The 18,471-nt window shown below is 42.1% G+C and overlaps 1 protein-coding gene across 3 annotated transcripts in view; it reads right to left on the bottom strand.

The window, feature by feature from the left end:
- The window catches only part of ank1a (ankyrin 1, erythrocytic a), a 90,162-nt gene extending 72,404 nt beyond the window's left edge, over positions 1-17,758 (bottom strand). For 2 of the 3 annotated variants that reach the window (XM_079690092.1, XM_079690093.1), the window contains exon 1: positions 17,421-17,757. In XM_079690092.1, coding sequence (XP_079546218.1) covers positions 17,421-17,546 — 126 coding nt within the window. In that variant the 5' untranslated portion in view covers positions 17,547-17,757. Of the gene's footprint in view, positions 1-17,420 lie in introns of all 3 variants that reach the window. The other variant, XM_079690097.1, reaches the window with a different exon arrangement.
- Between the last annotated feature and the right edge of the window lie 713 nt (positions 17,759-18,471).

Here is an 18,471-nt window from a genome sequence, read left to right as displayed (position 1 = left end):
CCCTGCAGTACTCTGGACCACAGAGTGCCAGACCTTCCTCCACCAATCTGCGTCCCAACACTGACAGTAAGCTCGCACGCCACTATACTTTAACACTCTGCAGACAGCTATTACAAATGCTCATCCAAGCAGGCGCACACATTCACAAAACACTCAGACAGTTGGTATTTATTTGAGTTGCCTTGCTTTTGATTAACACACCTGCATCCTCTGCAACTTTCAGTGGCGGTAAAACAATCTATAAAATATGTCTAAATCTCTTCCCCTGACAGTGTCTTCGCTGCATAGCCCTCCTCACACCATCGATCAGCCTTGGCCATATTCATGAGTTCTGCAGAGGGTATCGTTGGAGATCAATTCTTTCCTGGGGGGGTTCCTTGTACTCCCTTTCCTGTCAGGTTGCCATCACATGACCAACATTTTCCTGCACTCAAGTGCAAGTGAACATACAAATAATCTCTACCCTCATATACCTGCTTGAAGACTTTCACTGACTTTTACCTCCCTTTCACTGAGAAATATGTTTTCAAGCCTCTGCTTTTGAGTGGTCTTCTACTCTGGATCCTATTACCTCTAAACGCATTGGGTGCATTTTAAAGCAGGTCCATGTTTCACAGTTGTTAAAAAAAGCCAACCCTAAATCCATCTTCGATTGCAAACTATAGGCTGGCCTCACACCTATCCTTCCTATTTAAGGTTCTAGACTAGAGCTTGCAAGAAGAAATCTAGGATTTTTTCTTGGTCTCTCAAGATAATGTACTTGGTCCAAACCAGTGTGGTTTGGAGAGCGGTCCGTAAACTGAATGCTGTCAGTACTAGAAGCTCTGTGGTCAGAGAAAAATATTCTCATTTTGAGAGACCTTTTTCGGCAGCTTTTCACACACTGAACCGCACAAATCCTGATTGGAACTAATAATCTCTGTAATAGCACTGATCTGGTTCAGGTTCTTCGACACAGAGCGATTATTTGTAGTAGCATTGCAAGGCGGAGGGCCCAAGCATTAATTTCTTTCCAATGGGACACCACAAGGACCCGTGCTTGGTACCCACACTCTTTCCAATTTGCACCTTCTCCCTATTTTTTGGATTCTAAGTTTTTCTTGCCACTGCTATGTTGATGCCACACTGCTTCCCATCAGACAATGTAACTGTCTCAACCCTCAATTTGATCTCAAAATTGGTGATGGGATGTCACCTTCAGCTCAATCTCTTATAGGTGATCTCAGGCAGTACTTCTCTGTAGTTCAAACTTAGTAACCTACTCAGCCAAACATCTTTCTCATCAACAGTCTGCTCACCATCTGAACATGTTGATTGATGACATACTAACTTTCACTGAGCATGTTGAATTTTATCGTTTTTATGAAATCAGAAAGAACAGCCACTATCCGACCGATGTATTATGCGAGTAATGTGATTAACTCCTTGTACAGGCAACGTCATCGTTTGCCATTGGCTACTGAAACACCCATCTGACATCTGCTGCCAGCATGCACAGTCAAATGCGTTAGTGCATCTTGTCTTCAATCATCCAAAGACAAGCTCATGTCATTCAACTCCATAACTCTCCACTGGCTCTCAGTTGTTGCTTGCATTAAGTTGAATGCGGGCCCACAGCTACTTGAATTCCCTCAATTAGGTTTTCAAGCTTCTCGCTATTTCTTTCTACAAAACAAAGTGTTATGAACCTGGTTTTTCTATGTGCCGCTCCTGCAGGCTGTGTTTCAAAAAAAATGTGGAACTGAGTATCAACGTGATATTTCTTGAAGACTCCTCTTCGATGGACTGTGGCTTGAATTGTACCGTTTTTGTAAGTTGTTTTGGACAAGAGCTTTTGCATTATATACTAATGCATATGTTTCTTATTAAAAACCCTGAGTTCCACTTGACATACTGCAATGATGCGGTTATTTATAGGGGCCACCAGAATGATCTATGCAGAGAAGGTGGAGCCACGTGTTGGGTTTATGAGGCAGGCGCTGAGAGATGGCTTTAATGGCAGAAAAACACGTTTCCGAACACAAGAATCAAATGAGATGGTCTGGATTGCATAATTATCTATTCAACCACACTGATCTAAGATTTAGAATACCATTAGCATATTTAACAATCGTTTTATAGACAAATTAGCTAAATATACAGTTTAATTGAGGATTTGGGACAATTATATAAATCTTTAACCACCTCACCCTGGAATTTTATCTCTCCATCCATCAACCCCCTGACTAACCAAGTGCAGAAATCCTTAATGAATAATTGATGACTCTGCGTAACAATATTGCAGAACAGCGTTGAATTGCTGCACTGGATCAGAGGGAGAGGAGGGTGTGAAAACATCTTGCATGTATATTGCACACTCGACTGGTATCTGGGGCAATGTGTGACTGTTTGTGTCGGATAAACCCAAACACGACCGATTCCTTGTAAAGGCAGTGCTGATCCAGGTCCTTCTCACCTCCTGTCCCCTGTCCAAACATGGCCTTGTCTTGTGAATGATCTTTGAACCAACTATCAGCCTACCGATTGCATCATGCTGTCCTGTCAACCTGCTCAGATGCTGACCAAGTCAAATTGAATGTAAATGAGATCTGACCCTGCTCCAACCAGCAGAGGGAGCTAAAACCAGCTCATCCTTCATCTGTCCTCTGTTATCAGCACATCTTTAACAACTAAAAATACATTAAACCTATTATTCCACTTAAAATCTCTTCAACACAACTTCAGTTTTTAAGGCAATCCAGAGCAACTGTCTCACTTGTCAGAGGCCATTTCTGTCAACACATGTATCTCCATAAACTTCTTTATCCAACTACTGTCCTCACACTGCTGTAATCTGGCTATGCAGCTTTTTCTTTTAACATTTCACATTAATCTTTCTTTTGAATCAAACTGTCTGGATGACAGTGCTGAGATAAACATTGGGTGATAACAAAAGGCATGCTTACCAAGAGTACATTAAATGTAACATATTGAACTTAAAGTATAGACTTTTCCCATCTAATATAATGCTCCACATTTGTTAGAGTTATTTATAGCATCTTACGGTTAAGAGGGCAGTGATGCCACATAAATCAAGGACAAGAACAAATATCATCGTGCTGAAGACAAAGCATTGGCTTCAAATAAAAGTCTCATGTATAAGTACAATTAAAAAAATGTAAAACAAACTGGGTTGGTCAATGTACATGTATTTATCTAACCAACTTTACAGTAAAAAAAGGGTACTTTGTATTTGTATGGTATATCTAATAAAAACATATGCTGTTGGTGTGAATGCTATATTTAAAAGGACAGTGTTTCGGAGGGAGATATGTTGGGCATTAATAGCAGAGAGAGACTTTGTGTAAGAGTGTTTGACAGAAGAGGAATACAAATGTAAACAAATACATGAGATGATGTCAATGTTCAATTGATGCCATAACGTGTGGCAAGGTGCAATTGGAGTGCTGGCTCTTTGATGTATAAGCAAGTAAAAAGGACAGAGAAGCAATATGACAGATTTGTGACATTTATAGTCTTTCAATCGACCCAAATCAATATGAAATCCTATATTGAGAGTATTTGGGTATTTCATATAGACTAACTTGAAAAATGCCATTTCTGTACAGTATATCATCATCGAGATGTGAAATTACATTTATTGGGATTTCAGCCAGCCCTAGTCTTATTATCAAATAAAAAGAGTTAAAGCCAAAAAGAAAGAAAGGATCAGCATAATGGCTTACTGGAAACACGAGCCAGATATTCACACTCAAGCAAACTCCTCTGCTCAATAGCAAGATATTCTGAGTTTATTACATAACAATGGAGGCTGAAGTTCAGCGATACTACAAGTGTACAAAAAGAGGCGTGCGAATAGACATAAAAATAGACCTAATAAATTCATTATAAATTATGGATATACTGCAAACACGGTGGAAATACTCAACCTAACAATACTCAAATCTAAATAATATTAAACAGCAAGAGAAAGTCATAAACTGGTGTATTTATTGGACTGTATGTAGAAGCTTTTAACTTATATAACTAACTATATTAAACATACAAAGCATTCCTGACATCACCAGGGTATTTAGACAAAGATGATTCAAAGTGGGCATAAGGGATCACAGAAGTGGGTGGGAAAGTATATTTAAAAAAAGAGTGAGGAAGTGTTGAAGTAGATTCAATATCATCGACTCAGCAGGAAGTAAGAATTCAAAAACAACTATAATGGAGTGACAGAGGGGGATGTGGTGTGAGAGCGCTGAGGAAAGATAGAAATAAAGAAAGTCGTTCAAGGAAGTTGCTTTATGATGACCTTCAGCCTCTTGGACCAAGGACACACAAGAGATTAAAATAAAAAATATGTCTAAAAACATAAATAGCGGGGCATTCATGGTCTTGTATTTTTTTTATTGTGTGAGTTATTTCCCTTGCAGTTGCAACCCTAAAGGGCTCTAGGGGCCATAGATTGTCCTTTTTATGTTCCATTATTGTATTGATTAATAAGCAACTTGTTCCTAGAGATTGTCTTGAATTGTTAAGTTTTGTTTCCAACGAGTTCTCAAAACTTAACTTTACAAATATACATGGAAGAGATTTAGACATAATTATTTAAAAAAAATTCAACGTTAATAAATGCAGAACATTTTAATCTACTGTGTGAATCTGTCACAGATTTATATTAATGAGAAGGAAAGGGCAACATATTGATCCAGCAGTTATTTTGGTCAAAAAGAACAACCCAGAGATGTGCAGTCGTACACAGAGGAGCGTACACAGGAACACACACACAGAGACACACACACACACACGGAGAAACATACATACACACAGACACACACACACACACACACACACACACACACACACAGACACACACACACACAGATGCACAGAGACACACACACACACACACACACACACGGCAATTAAAGGTCTGTGCCTAAGGGGAGGCTGAGGCCAGAGTCACAGTGCTCTATGCCCTGACAAACGTTTCCTCCATCACCAGCAGACTAACTGGTGAGCACTGCCTCAAGCTTTGCTATATATTATGCAGAGGAAATGGGGGAAAAGAAGAGTGAACACAGTGAGTGAAAGGACCTGAATGATTAGGTTTAGTATGGCTAAAGGAGCAGAAAAGGTAGAGAACAAGGTCAGTGCAGATTAGTCAGGATATTACTTCAGCAGTCAACAAAGAAAGTCTCTCTGTGTGCCTCAGACCAAAATGATTTGGAAAATACTAAACCAAAAGGACGCAGTGCTCAGTGACCTGATCCATGTGGTAAAGATGGATTTTCAGTGCTGCACTCCGCTGCACAGGAAATGAAATATGGATGTGTGTAAAAGCATATTCTGTTGGTGTGAAGGCTATATTTAAAAGGACAGTGTTTCTGAGGGAGATATGTGGAGCATTAATGGCAGAGAGACACTTTGTGTAAGAGTATTTGACGGGAGAGGAATACAAATGTAAACAAATACATGGGATGATGTCAGTGTTCAATTGATGATTGGAAAGTCCTCTGTGTGAACACTAGGTGGCGACATCCAACTTTCTGACAGAGCAGCCAGCACTGCTGACTAAGAGCTGGCTGACAGTGGATGAGCGTGTGCCAAGTCTCCAAACATGTGTGCTTACATGTGATGGTGTGCGAGGTGCGGGTGACCTTGTAAAGCTGCTGCATACACGCAGATTCTCCTTTATCCTGCGCAGATACTGCTACAGTCCCGGAGGACTTACTCTTCGATCCAAACTGATTTAATATGGCGAGGGGAAAAAATGCAGCTAATTATCATCGGAACACATGACGGTTTACTACATCCAATGTTTTATATATGAGTGAGGAGGAAGTTATTTATTCCCTATGCACAGCACTCACATTGTCTCCTCTTTTCCTGCCTACCAAAAACATTAGGCTGCCGAAACAGTACAAATGACTGATGCTCCACCCCCCCCCCCCCTCCCTTCTGCCTCTCTCTGTTGCTCACTTAATCTCTCTTGCTTCTCTCCATATATGTGAGATCCATAGCGCTTATAGTGCAAACTCAGGGGCTGAGAAGGGAGAGGGAGGGAGGTGTTAAAAATCAGTGTTGCACTGTGCCGAAAGTAACTGCGGCAAAGAGGGAGAGAGGGAGGGAGTTGTAGTCTATATTGAAGCAGGAAAATTGATTATGAGAAGGATGGAGGAATGTACTGTAGGAGGGAGAGATAAACAGGGAGGGGGGGAGGTACATGGCTAATACATCTGCTTGAGAAAAATCTCTGGGGTCAGCCAATTAGAGGCTGGGTGACACCACTATCCTCCCAGCTAGCTAGTAAATCCTGCGCCACAAGACAACCCACGTGCCTCAGTTCAATGAAGGTGTGAGCTTGTACACACAAGAATGACCACGAAGACACACATACACACAGAAATGTTTAAGTACATAGTGAGGTTAGAGATAGTTTAACATTAGAGAGTTAAGTATCTGAGTGCCCACGGTCACTTGCTTTAATGGCACATGTGTCAGAGAGATTGAGTATTAACTTATATCATTCAATCATCATCCGAATGACCGACATACATCAACATCAGAGTGGGCTCATATCCCAGCTGACACGACAGGTACCCCCATCCACCTCACGCTGCGGATTACTATGGATCATTGTAATGTCCGGGGAAAAATTGTGATTCCATCCCATCAAAACCCTTTTTTAAACCCTGATGAGATCTGTTTGGATTTACTTTTTAAAGATTGTAAGTAAATGAACAGGAAAGTTCATCCTACAAATAAACTTGTATCATTTTTCTCATAAACCTCTAATGGTTGTAATATAGACATGAAGATAGCTATTGCTGTATTTGCCTGTAGTCAAATATATTTTTGTTTCAAAATAACAGTCCTTACCATAAATGTCCCTGATACTGACTCATGAACTACGGTGTACAGTTTCCCCTTTGCACTTCATTCTACCAAATACATATTCCCTGAGGGACAGATATCTGAAGACCTCACCACAAGGTCCACTCAGTATTTGTTTTCTAAGCTTTCCATTATATGACATGAATTTGCTCAGCAGATGAAGACGCTCATTTGTCACCAGAATGTTCATATATCTTTTTTTTCTCAGCACACAAAATACCTTGACCTTGGATAAAAATGAAACATCTAGGTTTCCATGACAGCTAGGTAACTCCATCTGCTCAGGAAGATCATGTGATGGGACCTCAAGTTCCAGGAAAGCCTGAGGGGATCTTGTGTGATCTTGTGTAGTTGTGGTTAAACGGTGGATTCCAAGGTCACGAATAACATCTCAAAACCTGATCTGGGTGAACTGACTAATCAAAACATTTGGCAGATATACTACATGTTTGCCATTAAGTGAAATGACTTAACCCTAACCATGCATTTATATTTTCTAATAAAATAAAATAAAATATAGGAGATTTTCTTTAGACTTAGGTTGAACCGTATTCAAAATGAAGCCGGCACTCAGAACCCATGCTTGAGTAACGCAACAGGGCAATATAAAAAGTGCCACTTGACTTGTAGCATTTTAACATCAATGACAACATTGACATTATTTGAGAATTGATTAGAAACATTCAAATCAATTGTTATGCAGAAAGATAGATAGCCCAGAGTCATTGTTAGCATTGTTGCTGACTTACCAAAAAAGCAACACAATTTAGTCAATTAAATAACGGCTGCTAGTTCTGCTGCTCATATGACATTATAGGCATGGTGAAATGAATACATGAATGCATGATTGTAAGTCCAGCTGTGTTCTGTGTATCTTCAGGTAATTGGCCTTCCTCCTGGAGAGCAGAGCATCACTTTGCTTGATCTCTGGCTCGGGTGAGGAAGAGGATCAAATCAAAGTGACACCTCTTCCTTCAGGGGATTTAGATGAAGAGGTTGTCAAATGGCTAAGCTTTTAATAACAGTTCCATGATGCTAAGACACCATGATGATACTTGACACCAAGATTAGATGACTCAAGAACTCTGCCCTCCTCTAAGTAAGATTTGTCATCGGGGGGGATAGAGCGATACTCCACGGCACCTAGCAAGTCCAAAGTTCTGGTCTTGTAATGTCATCACCTGTTACCCCAAAAACTCTGCTAGTCATCACATCTAAACTTGGATCCCTTCTACAAAGCACAGCTTAGTTTCTTTAACTTATAACCTGTATTTCAAGATGCGACTTTGGAACAATGCAGGATCAACTCAGACTCCAATCATAGACTCAATCTTCTCCTTCCCATCACATTAAATGAATCAGACGGTCTCCATTGTCCGCACTCACAGAACTGGAACTGAGAATTACAGCCGGGAAGCTGCGCGGCTGTAATGACCTACTGCTGGGCTTCGAATTGAATTATTTGTCTTCCCTCCGGTGGACAGAAAAAAGGAATCATCATATCAATCAGGTAAATAAGACACCCGTCATTCAATACAGAAGAAAAGGACGTAGAGTCACCCTGGGGTCACCCACACTCCTCTGATATTTCCTTTCCCTTCACTCTCCTCTTCTCTTCTCTAGCCCTGTGCCAGTCCTTCAGTCCGAGTGCTCATCTTAACACCAAACACTTGCACACAATCACCAACACATAAGGTGCTTCCCACACATAACTAATGCAGTCCCACTCTGGCATGTTCGCAGTGAACACAAAAATACATGCACACTTGCAGAATAAATGCTCCCTACCACATAAGATAACTGGACTGAGTCTACAGCTCTGCTAGCAGCTCTGTGAGGATGAGCAAACACTGCAATAGCAATGCTAACACATTGATGTTAACCAGGCATAATGTTTAACATGTTCAGTCATGACCATCAGCACCAACACTGGCTGTCACTATATGGTTTTGCACACTGTACCGTACCCATCCTGTTCCATTCATATTCATACTGTTATATGTATCTATTCTTATGCATATTTATATATTTAATCACCATGCTCAACTTTGCTGTTTGTATATATTATTTAGTCTCATCATGCAGCACATCATGCAGACAGGAATTGTTTAATGTATTTCAGCTTATATTTTTCTTAGGCTAGTTTTTATCTTAAAGTGGACCTATCATGCTATATTTGAATAGGCAAATTTATACTTTTTATTTTTCAAAATACCAAACAGATCATGCATTTTAGCCATTCCTCATTTCGCTCAATTCAACACTGTCTTTTCATGGGCTGATTCTGTGAGAACAGCACCATCTACAGGCCTGGCATATGCACTACAGCGTCTCCAGCGCTTTCCAACGGCAATGTCCGTGGCTGTCTCCTCCTGATTGGTGGAGTTGGCCCAATAGCCGTAGCGCCACTTCTGTGACATCATAGAAGTGTTCAAATCTGGATCAGTCTGTATCAGATCCGTTGCAGTCCCTTTTTAAGAGATTTGGGTATGGAGGAAAATAGAGGGTTGTGTTTTCTGACACTTGGTGAGTTCCCTGGAACACCAGGGACAAAAGTGCATTTTGCATGATAGGTCACCTTTAAATGTTTGTTGTATGTATAGTTTCTTAATATTTAAGTTTGGAAAGTTGAGTGAGAATATCATTGTATGAAGCAACTGCCTGTTATACTAACTGTACATATGACAAACAAATATGTATAATATCTTGAATGTTCAACATCTTAGTTTAAAATACAGCTTATTGAAAATAAGAATCTACTTCATTGGCCAAGTGAGTGTGTGCTAAAGGTCCTTGAGAGTCTAAATGTACCCTATAAGTATTTGAACTCCATCAGTGACAGACTGCAGGATTGTTTTTGTTTCTGGTGGGAACGTGATTAGTTTTGCAGATATTTGGTCAGTAAACAAGTTGCTGGACAAATGGACATTTTGAACGGATGGTGGTGCCAGAGGAAAAGTCAGGGGATCATCGTGGTCAGTAGGAAACATCCACTGGAGACGATATATGTCAGTACACATTGTCATGGCAATCCAACAACTGGATGTGTAGAATGAATTTCTTGGTCTGGTCCAAAGTGTTTGACCGACATGGTGACGACCTCATTACTCATACTAACCTACTTACTGTATGCGTGTGTCTTTGTGTGTGTGCTGAAGCATGAATGAAACGAGTGACAAATTCATAAGGTCAGTAAAAGGTGGATGAGTATAGAAAAATGCATCAAATTGCACCAACTGTTGTAAGCTATATGTTTGAAGCTGAACACACAGGACGAATAAAATATTTCTCTACAGAGCAAAACAGAGCAGATCAATACAGTAAGTGGTAGGTTTCACATTGCAGAGGCTCCTAGCTATCACACCTATCAGTCCAGGAGCTGCTGCAGAATCTGGAAATATTAAGGCAGGACTCGGAGTACCTGGACATCACACTGCAATAAGCTCACTGCACCACCTTCTGTCCTTTCCCCTCTCATCAGCCAGAATGAGATTAAAGGGAAAGAGCTCAGGTTTGGTAACGTACACCAAAAGCTTTCCTTTTAAATAACAAGGCGTCCGAATATGACCTATAAAATTCCTCTGCAAAGATCTCACTTCATTCTTTCTCTCTCTCCTTTTACTTGGGCATGATGAGGATCCATTTAAAAAAAAAAAAAACCTGAACTCTCAATTCCTGCTTCGGGGAGTTACGCAACAGCTGCACTATTAAAATAACAATTGGGAGGAAAGATTAGCGCAATCGGCCAAGGAGAGATATAGAGAGGAAGATGAAGGGACGGAGGCACAAGGAGGGGAGTCTCAAGAAGCCCCTCAAAATATGACACATCATTTCATGTGCTGTCTCACAAAAAGAACGATTGCATGCAGTGGGAGGACGAACGCAGTCAGATCCTTCTACTGTTCATATTTTAGGAGGTTGAGACAAAGCTGTTTTTGGGAAACGTTTTTCTGAAAGCACTGCAGTTCTACGTGGCATTTCGCTTCATTTACAATCACCAGCCAGGAATCACATCAAGAAAAAGCTCACTGAACAAGCTGATGCTCGTGGCTTCATTGTTAAAATAAAAGAACGAATCACAGGAGTGAGAATAAAACTGAAAAAATGATGAAAAAGCTTTAAAAATATCCTCAGGCTTTGGAGTTTTGGGGAATCAGACCACCTGCAGGGAGGGAGTTCCTGCTGGATGCTTGATGATATTTTGCATTATCTTTTCGGGAGATGGAGGGTTACTTTTTGAGCAGGGGAGTAGTCTCGTCTCTCTTATTAAAGTATTGGGTGAAGGATCAGCTTTGGAATCAGTCTCTGCCAGCTCATAAATAAAGACCAGCTATCGCCCTGGTAAGGGGAGTAGGTGGAGTAAGGAGGTGGGGGTTGGTGAATTGGTCTCACGTGTGCCTTCCAGTGCTGCTTTAATTAACGGAGAGTAGGCTGCAGCTCCAACCTGCCCCAGCAGCACTTACTGTGGAGCCAGGAGCTCAAGGAGACTCATGCCCAGGCTCCATCAACGTGAGTGCCTCGGCCTGCTGAGTCATTTGTCTAAGGGGTTCCACAGGGCCACACACTAACACCCATTACTATCTTTACAAAGACTTATAATCTTAATAATTGTACTCATCTGAAAATTATTTATACGATAGTAAATACGGCCACTACATACCGGCTCCATTAAACCCAAAGTGCAGAGGCGTAAAAGACAGAATTGAAAGTAAATACATTTTAGAACAACACACACCTGAGTGTGTAGAGCAGGGGTTGGCACAGAGTGGTCTGTAGACCAGTAATACCTCATTCATACCAACGGTGTTTCAGGGCCGGTTCGGAGCTGGAGCTTGTAAAAGCACCGGGTTTTCCTGTTCACACCGCAGCGGAGCAGCCTCTTAGCTCCAGAATCCATAGTTGTTGTTGTTGTTGTTGTCTGTTTCAGCTGTGAGGGGTTTCAGCGCCGTTTGTCTTTATGAAGCAGGCACACAAACGGTTACGTCATGACGCAAATGATGACGCAATGACGCAGCACCAGTCGGACTCTGGGCAGTGTGAAAAGAGCCGGAGCTAAACCGAAGAACCGGTTCTGAACCTGAAAAGCTCTAGCACGGAGCTTGAACCGGAGCTGCGTTGGTTTGAATGAGGTATAAGGGAAGGGTGGGGGAGGGGGGGGGGGGGGGGGAGGGGTCTGCCCTACTTTAAATGATCCTCTAAAAACAAGTTTTGAAATAAGCTACTTTTTAGTAACCATCATACTTTCTGTCTTCAATGGGTTTTCGACACTCAACCCCAGCATAAAAAAAAAATGCATAAACATTAAGGCCTCTCAAAGTAACAGCGAGTCTACCCGGACTCAGCCCATATTTCATGTTATTAATACAATAAGTTATGAAGTTTAATGTTTTTTCATTTTTCTGCGGCCTGCCTTATTGTTGTGCTGGCCCAATCAGAGGAGATGTCATGTGACATTTTTTTATCACCAATTTTTCTAGCCTTCTGACCTTGAATGAAATCAGACCACAGTGATACGTTTGAGAAACCCTGATGTTTGAATACGCAAATGTGGAGAAATTAGGTTTCCCACTTTACTCCCTGGAGGTTGGAAATAGGATGAAACAGCGAGCCTTGCTCCTTCCAGAGGTAAGATCACCTTCCCACCATCACCTCTAAAGTGTGCTGATTAACACAGTATATCTTGTTGATTTAATCTGTAGAGATAACAATGTTTAAAAATGAAAACTTGCAGTTTTGCGGCTGGTTGTGCCGGGAGCAGCAACTTCATGTTGTTTGGTCCTCATGGTGAGGTAGCCAGGCAACCATTAGAGTCTCCAGGAAGTAGTTGCTTCGGCCAAGAAATAGGCCGGCAGCTAATGTAGTATCGATCGTTCTCATCTAAGTATCAGCAAGAGAGTGAATAGGCATATTCCACAAAACTATGAAATATTCCTAAAAGGTCTCAATAGAAAGTTCCTTAATCCATTTATCAGAAAAAGTATTGCCAGTTTAAAATAAGAATAGTGTAGGTCGCAGCCCTTGTTTGGAGAGCGGCCAATATCCCTCTAATGACAGTAAGAAGAGGTCACGGTTTATTTGTCTTGAGCCTGAAACGGATATCGACTGAAGCCGAGTTCCAGATAAGAGACAAAGATCCACACCCATAAAACTATTTACATGTATAGGCAGTCAATAGTGAAATTGATTACCATCTGCCAGCAGTTTGATCTAAAGAATGCTTCATTTAGAATTCATCACTTTGATCACAGTAGTGAGGGTACAGGTGAGCTGAGAGTTGCCTCTGATAAGCTTAGTCACTGCTGCAGCCCCCAATGCACTGCACCAAACCTGGACGCACACTCAACACACACAGCCACACATAAATATCAACAGCACCAATCAGTGTCAGACATCGACACATTAACCTCAGTGAAGGCCCAGCTTCCTGATAAAGCAGAGAGGGCAAGAGCCTTTGGAGGGCAGACAGACGAGGCGGGAATGCTGATCCACTGCTGCCCCCTCTGCTTTATCAGAAGATGGAAATGGCACTTAGATATTACCTTCACCGTTACAATGTCCGCTGGCCGCCATGTTAGCTGCACCGTCCTGCAGCTGTCTGGGAGCCTGAGGGTCTATGCAGCTGTTTTACTTTAAAAAGAGCCTGTAGGCTGTGATATAAAGCTGCAGGCAACACCTCTGAGTGCCCGGCATTATTCAGCAACAAAGCAGCCATAGTGCATCCTGACCAGACTTATTGTATTGATAAGTCTGAGCACCATCACCACTAAGTGGTCAGCCCCCCGATGCCTCAACTCTTTGTGCACTTCACTGCTCGCAAGTAACAAACCAGCTTGACTAAACAGAAACTGGTTGTGCACACAGAGGATGAGCTATAGCTTCATCAAACACAGAACACATGTAAAGCTACAACGGTAAGTTGATGTTATTTTTCAACATTTTAGTTTTCCAGCTCCTCAAATAGGAAAATGTGCTCCTATTTTTGTTCAACTTTACAATAAATTACTGTTAATCTTTTGAGTTTTGGCAAACCTACATGTCTATAAAACTACATTTATATAAAATAACCTGATAGAAAAAATATAATTCTTGTTAAGAAGGACTTGCCCCACCATACCACACCGTTTCATTTTCTGACATAAAAAAGTTCAGATGTATAATTATGTTGCTACCAAATGTTCGGAGTACTCAAAGAATCCAGGCTTAAAAAATTGGAATACTTGCTGGTTAAGTCCGTTACAAACTTCTCCTACTTTAGTCGTCTTTAAAATGAAAATTGACAGTGAAAATAAACATTGGAACAATAATAGTTGCATGTTAAAAGATGTATATACTTGAACAGCAAAAAAGATTCATGCTCTGAATAAACAAAGAAAAATGACACTAGATAAATCCATTATGTTGCAGGCAGAAAAACTGCTGTGAACGTATATCCAGAAATGGGTTATTGGATTTTTTTTTTTGTACACCCTGGGGGCTTACAAGTACTCACCACATACTGTAGCTTTGAAACCATTTGTAATAGGAGGCAACTGATTTTTAAACCAACATAAATAGTCCAACAGAAATAATTGAATGTTTCTACCAGCTAACAAATACAATTGTCTTGGTTTTTTCAAGAATTTGCAATTTGATGTTGCATTTTAGCTATTTGGAGTATATTGTCATTTTCATACAGTAAATAGTATTTAGAAAAATACTTTGATTCCTCTTGTTCCCCATTCTACTAGTCTTTCTATATTTTTGTTTAATTAATAAACGTGATAAAACAGATTTGATTTACCAACATGAGTCAGCAAAGGCCAAAACGACACTAAGACCAAATACATAACATATTCAGGACCTGGACTAATATATTTTTTACATTAAAACAAATACCAGGTGTACACTTCCCATAACCTAGAACAAATCTGATATCTTTTAAAAGTGCATTAGATTCTTTATTATCCGTCATGCTGGTATGAGACCAACAATACAAACACTTCTTCATATTTCAGTGCAAATCTCAGCACAGCACTTCACATTAAAGCAGCTTTAGATGTAGACACAAACCCACATACAGAATGAGGTGAAAATAGGTGCTGACTGGGACAATAGGCCTTTGTTCACATCCTGACAATGCTCATTTTTCAGGCGGGGCAAACTCATCAATAAAAGTAATTTGAGGACAGCATTAGCCACTGCTCAGCATCTGACCTGTGCTGTATAATACCGCTACACCATGAAGCCAATTAAAATGGCACTTTCACCCTTTGGTGATGAATTGTGAGCTTTAAAAAAATATGGACATTCATCAGTGGAAACAGATTTGTGCCCCCACAGGGATGGAAAACAAATCATGGAAAACACCAACACACACTAGCCCTAAACAGGACATAGAAAGGGATAATAACAATAAAGAGGGAAACCAAATATGAATTTAAGAGAGGCTCGACTCAATTGTAATACTTGAAAATAAATAAGACTCTAAAAGCAACAGCCCCCTAGAGGCCACAAGACCCACTGGACCACAGAAGACTGAACCTGGTGACAGTCAAAAGAAACCTGCTGACACCCTCACACTGTGCTCCTGCAGCCCAAAATACAAGAGCAAATCATAAATCAACCACTATAAGTATAAAATAAACTATTACACAAGTCAAGAAAAGATCAATAAACAAAGCTAGGAGCGATTCTTCATTTAATAACTCAAAACACATCAGCAGCGTACAGGCCTACGGCGAGGAAGGACACTGGAAAATAACACAATAAAAACCTGGTTTGCTGGTAACAAAATGATGTGTATGCATGTTGGTTAATGTGTGAGCGATGTAAAGGGGTGCAAAACAATATGTAGATCTGTCATGAGAGGGTGTTGACCTTGCCTGCACAGCGCGGACAGTTGAAAGGTCGATACACAAGACAGCTGATAGAACCGCTGAAAAAGGTAAAGAGTGGCAAAGAAAGAAACCAACCAACCAACCAACCGAGTGTAACACCGGTTTTGTTAAGCACCATGCTATATAGGGAAACTTCTGAATTACAAGCTGTATATTTTGACTACGTAGCTGCAGGCATTGGAGAGGACACAAACAGGGTACTGGAGAGAAAGAGAGAGAATTCCCTCAGTATTAACATCTGCTCCAGAAACCAGGAATGGCTGTAAGCCGGTGTTGAAAAAGGAAGAGTGGTTGGGAGGGGGAGCTGGAAGAGAGTCAGGAAAATAATTTGAAAGACTTGAGCTGCATGGTTACGTAAGTGATATGGGATCCTCTGAAACCATACACTTTCAGTCAAAGTTAGGATGCATTAGTTCCCTCGCCAGAAATCTTATCCCTGCCTCATCCATACCGTTGGAACTGCAGGCTTTCCCTTCTTCAATCCACACACAAACACACACGCATAAAACACACAAGACTTCACAGATCTCTCTTCCAGGTGGCGAATATGGGGGAAAAACCTACGGGGTTAATGTCATCGCAGACAAGGTGGTGCTATGTGTCTTTGATGAAACGATTATGAATCTTTTCAAAAAGAGTTCAGGACCAAACCCCTCCTGAGAGATTTTTTTATCCCAGGTGCTTCTGAGTCATACCTTTGCCCCTTCCCCCTCTTCTTTTTTTTCAAATAAAACAAATGTAATCCCTACACCAGCCTTTCAGTCCTGCCTTCCCTCTGGGGGAAAGTGGAAGCTGTGCTGTGTTTCTGTCCCTAACACTGTCTCTACTGCATCAGCATCAGATTGGTTTACAGCCAGCCTGGCACGCTGCAGGCTCACAGGCGACAGGACTCATACAACAGGACCATTTCACCCCCAACACACAACAGCACCCAACAGCACAATCTGCGGATGACTCGTTTTCATTAATGAGTTTGTGTATATCCAAACGAGAGGCCAGAGGAATAAAGTTGATTCTGCAGCTTGATGATGAGTCCCTGCAGTGGTTGACTGGTGGAGGATAGATTTATTGTTTACAGCGAGGGTTGCCAGCTCGGCATGGGACTTCTCAGTTAGACACAAGTCTGCAGGTATTGCTCTGCAGTCATTAAAACGCCACACAGAGGAAAAGCTAAAAGCAGAAAAGACTGTTGACGGAAATGGGCGAGCTCCCTGTCTCATGGATGGTGAGATATAATCTGTGTTGAAATTTCATTCACTGTACCGCAGTGTTAAAACAAAGAGGAGAGAGAGAGAGGACGAGAGAGATGTGAAGAGGGACAGAGACACAGTGAGAGTAGAGTACTATACTTATAAGACGGCTTAGACAGGACGGTCAATAAAGCAGGAAAAGCAGTCGAGAGCAGCAGGAGAGCATGCAGCGTACCGTCCCCCATGTCTGTATGCACGGGACATACATGTGTCCACACGCAGTGGAAACACACTCATGGCTGAGTTTCCATGTGTGCCCCGGACCCCCCACAGCTTAACATGACAGAGAAAGAAAGGTGGGGGGGGGGCGTCTCAACCTTCCTGCCCCCCTCTCCAGCCACCCCTCCCTCCCCAACAGACCCCCCATTACTCCACCCCTGACTACCCCACCTGTGAATTGTCCCAGTACCTTGCGCTTTTTATCCCGCGAGCGACTTCTCTTTTTGTTCCTCTCCTCCTCCTTCTCTTTGCGCTCCTGCTCTAGCTGGATTTCTAAATCCTTGTTCTTGCGGAGATGTTTGGCGGCTTGTGCCATGGCGCTGCTGGTGGGGGTCTGGGCGCCGGTGGCGGGTCCAGATCCTTCGGCGGTGGTGTGCGGGGCGACAGCGCGGGGACTTGTTCCTGATGCCGGCCAACAGTGGCGCTGCCGCTGCTCTGTGTTCCTGTACGGCCCTGCAGAGTCTGCTCTCCCTCTGCCTCCTCCTCCTCCTCCTCCTCCTCTTCAGCAGTGCAGTCACACACACACACACACACACACACACACACCGGCAGTCCTCAGCCGTCTGCTGTGGGATGCTACTGCAGCGCTGCTCTCTCCTTCTCTCCCTCCCTCTCTCTCTCTAATGCTCTCTCTCTATCGCTCACGTACACTTCCCTCCTTCAATTGTTTCTGCTGCCTTCCTCTGGTCTCTCTCTCTGTGCAGGGGACACATGGTGAATATCAGTAAACAAACAGTTGTTAGTTTTCCACCTCTTCCCTTCAGTGCTTTGACATTCTGTGAAACTGCTTCGACTCCTTCACCCTCGACAAAGATTCAAGAGGGATGAACTGACAGTCAGTGGAGGAATATCCTGAGAAGCTTTGAGTCAAAGTCAGCGCTCCTCCTCGTCACTGCATTGATTTTGTTTCGTTTCCCTGTATTTAATTTCTCAGTATCTCATAGTCCTGCTGTGTGTCCATCCGAGGAGGATCTCTAGGCTGCACAGGGAACCTGTCATCACCACAGCCAATCAAACAATCCACTGTCACACACGGATACCAGAGGAAATAAAAAAAATCTAAAACATGCATGAGAAAAAAACCTCCCCCCCCCTCCCCTCTCTCCCTCTACTCTTTGAGCGCTGCAGCAGACAGAATTGGTACCAGTGCAAGGATGTTGGTGCAGTGTGCTTGTGTTTATCAGAGTGAGGCTGTGAGCAGTGAAAGGCTCTCCATATCACAGCCCCACAGTCTGATGTGC

This window comes from Notothenia rossii (assembly GCF_949606895.1).
Source record: "Notothenia rossii genome assembly, chromosome: 6".
Taxonomy (NCBI): Eukaryota; Metazoa; Chordata; class Actinopteri; order Perciformes; family Nototheniidae; genus Notothenia; species Notothenia rossii.
This window is presented reverse-complemented; position numbering and strand designations above follow the sequence as displayed.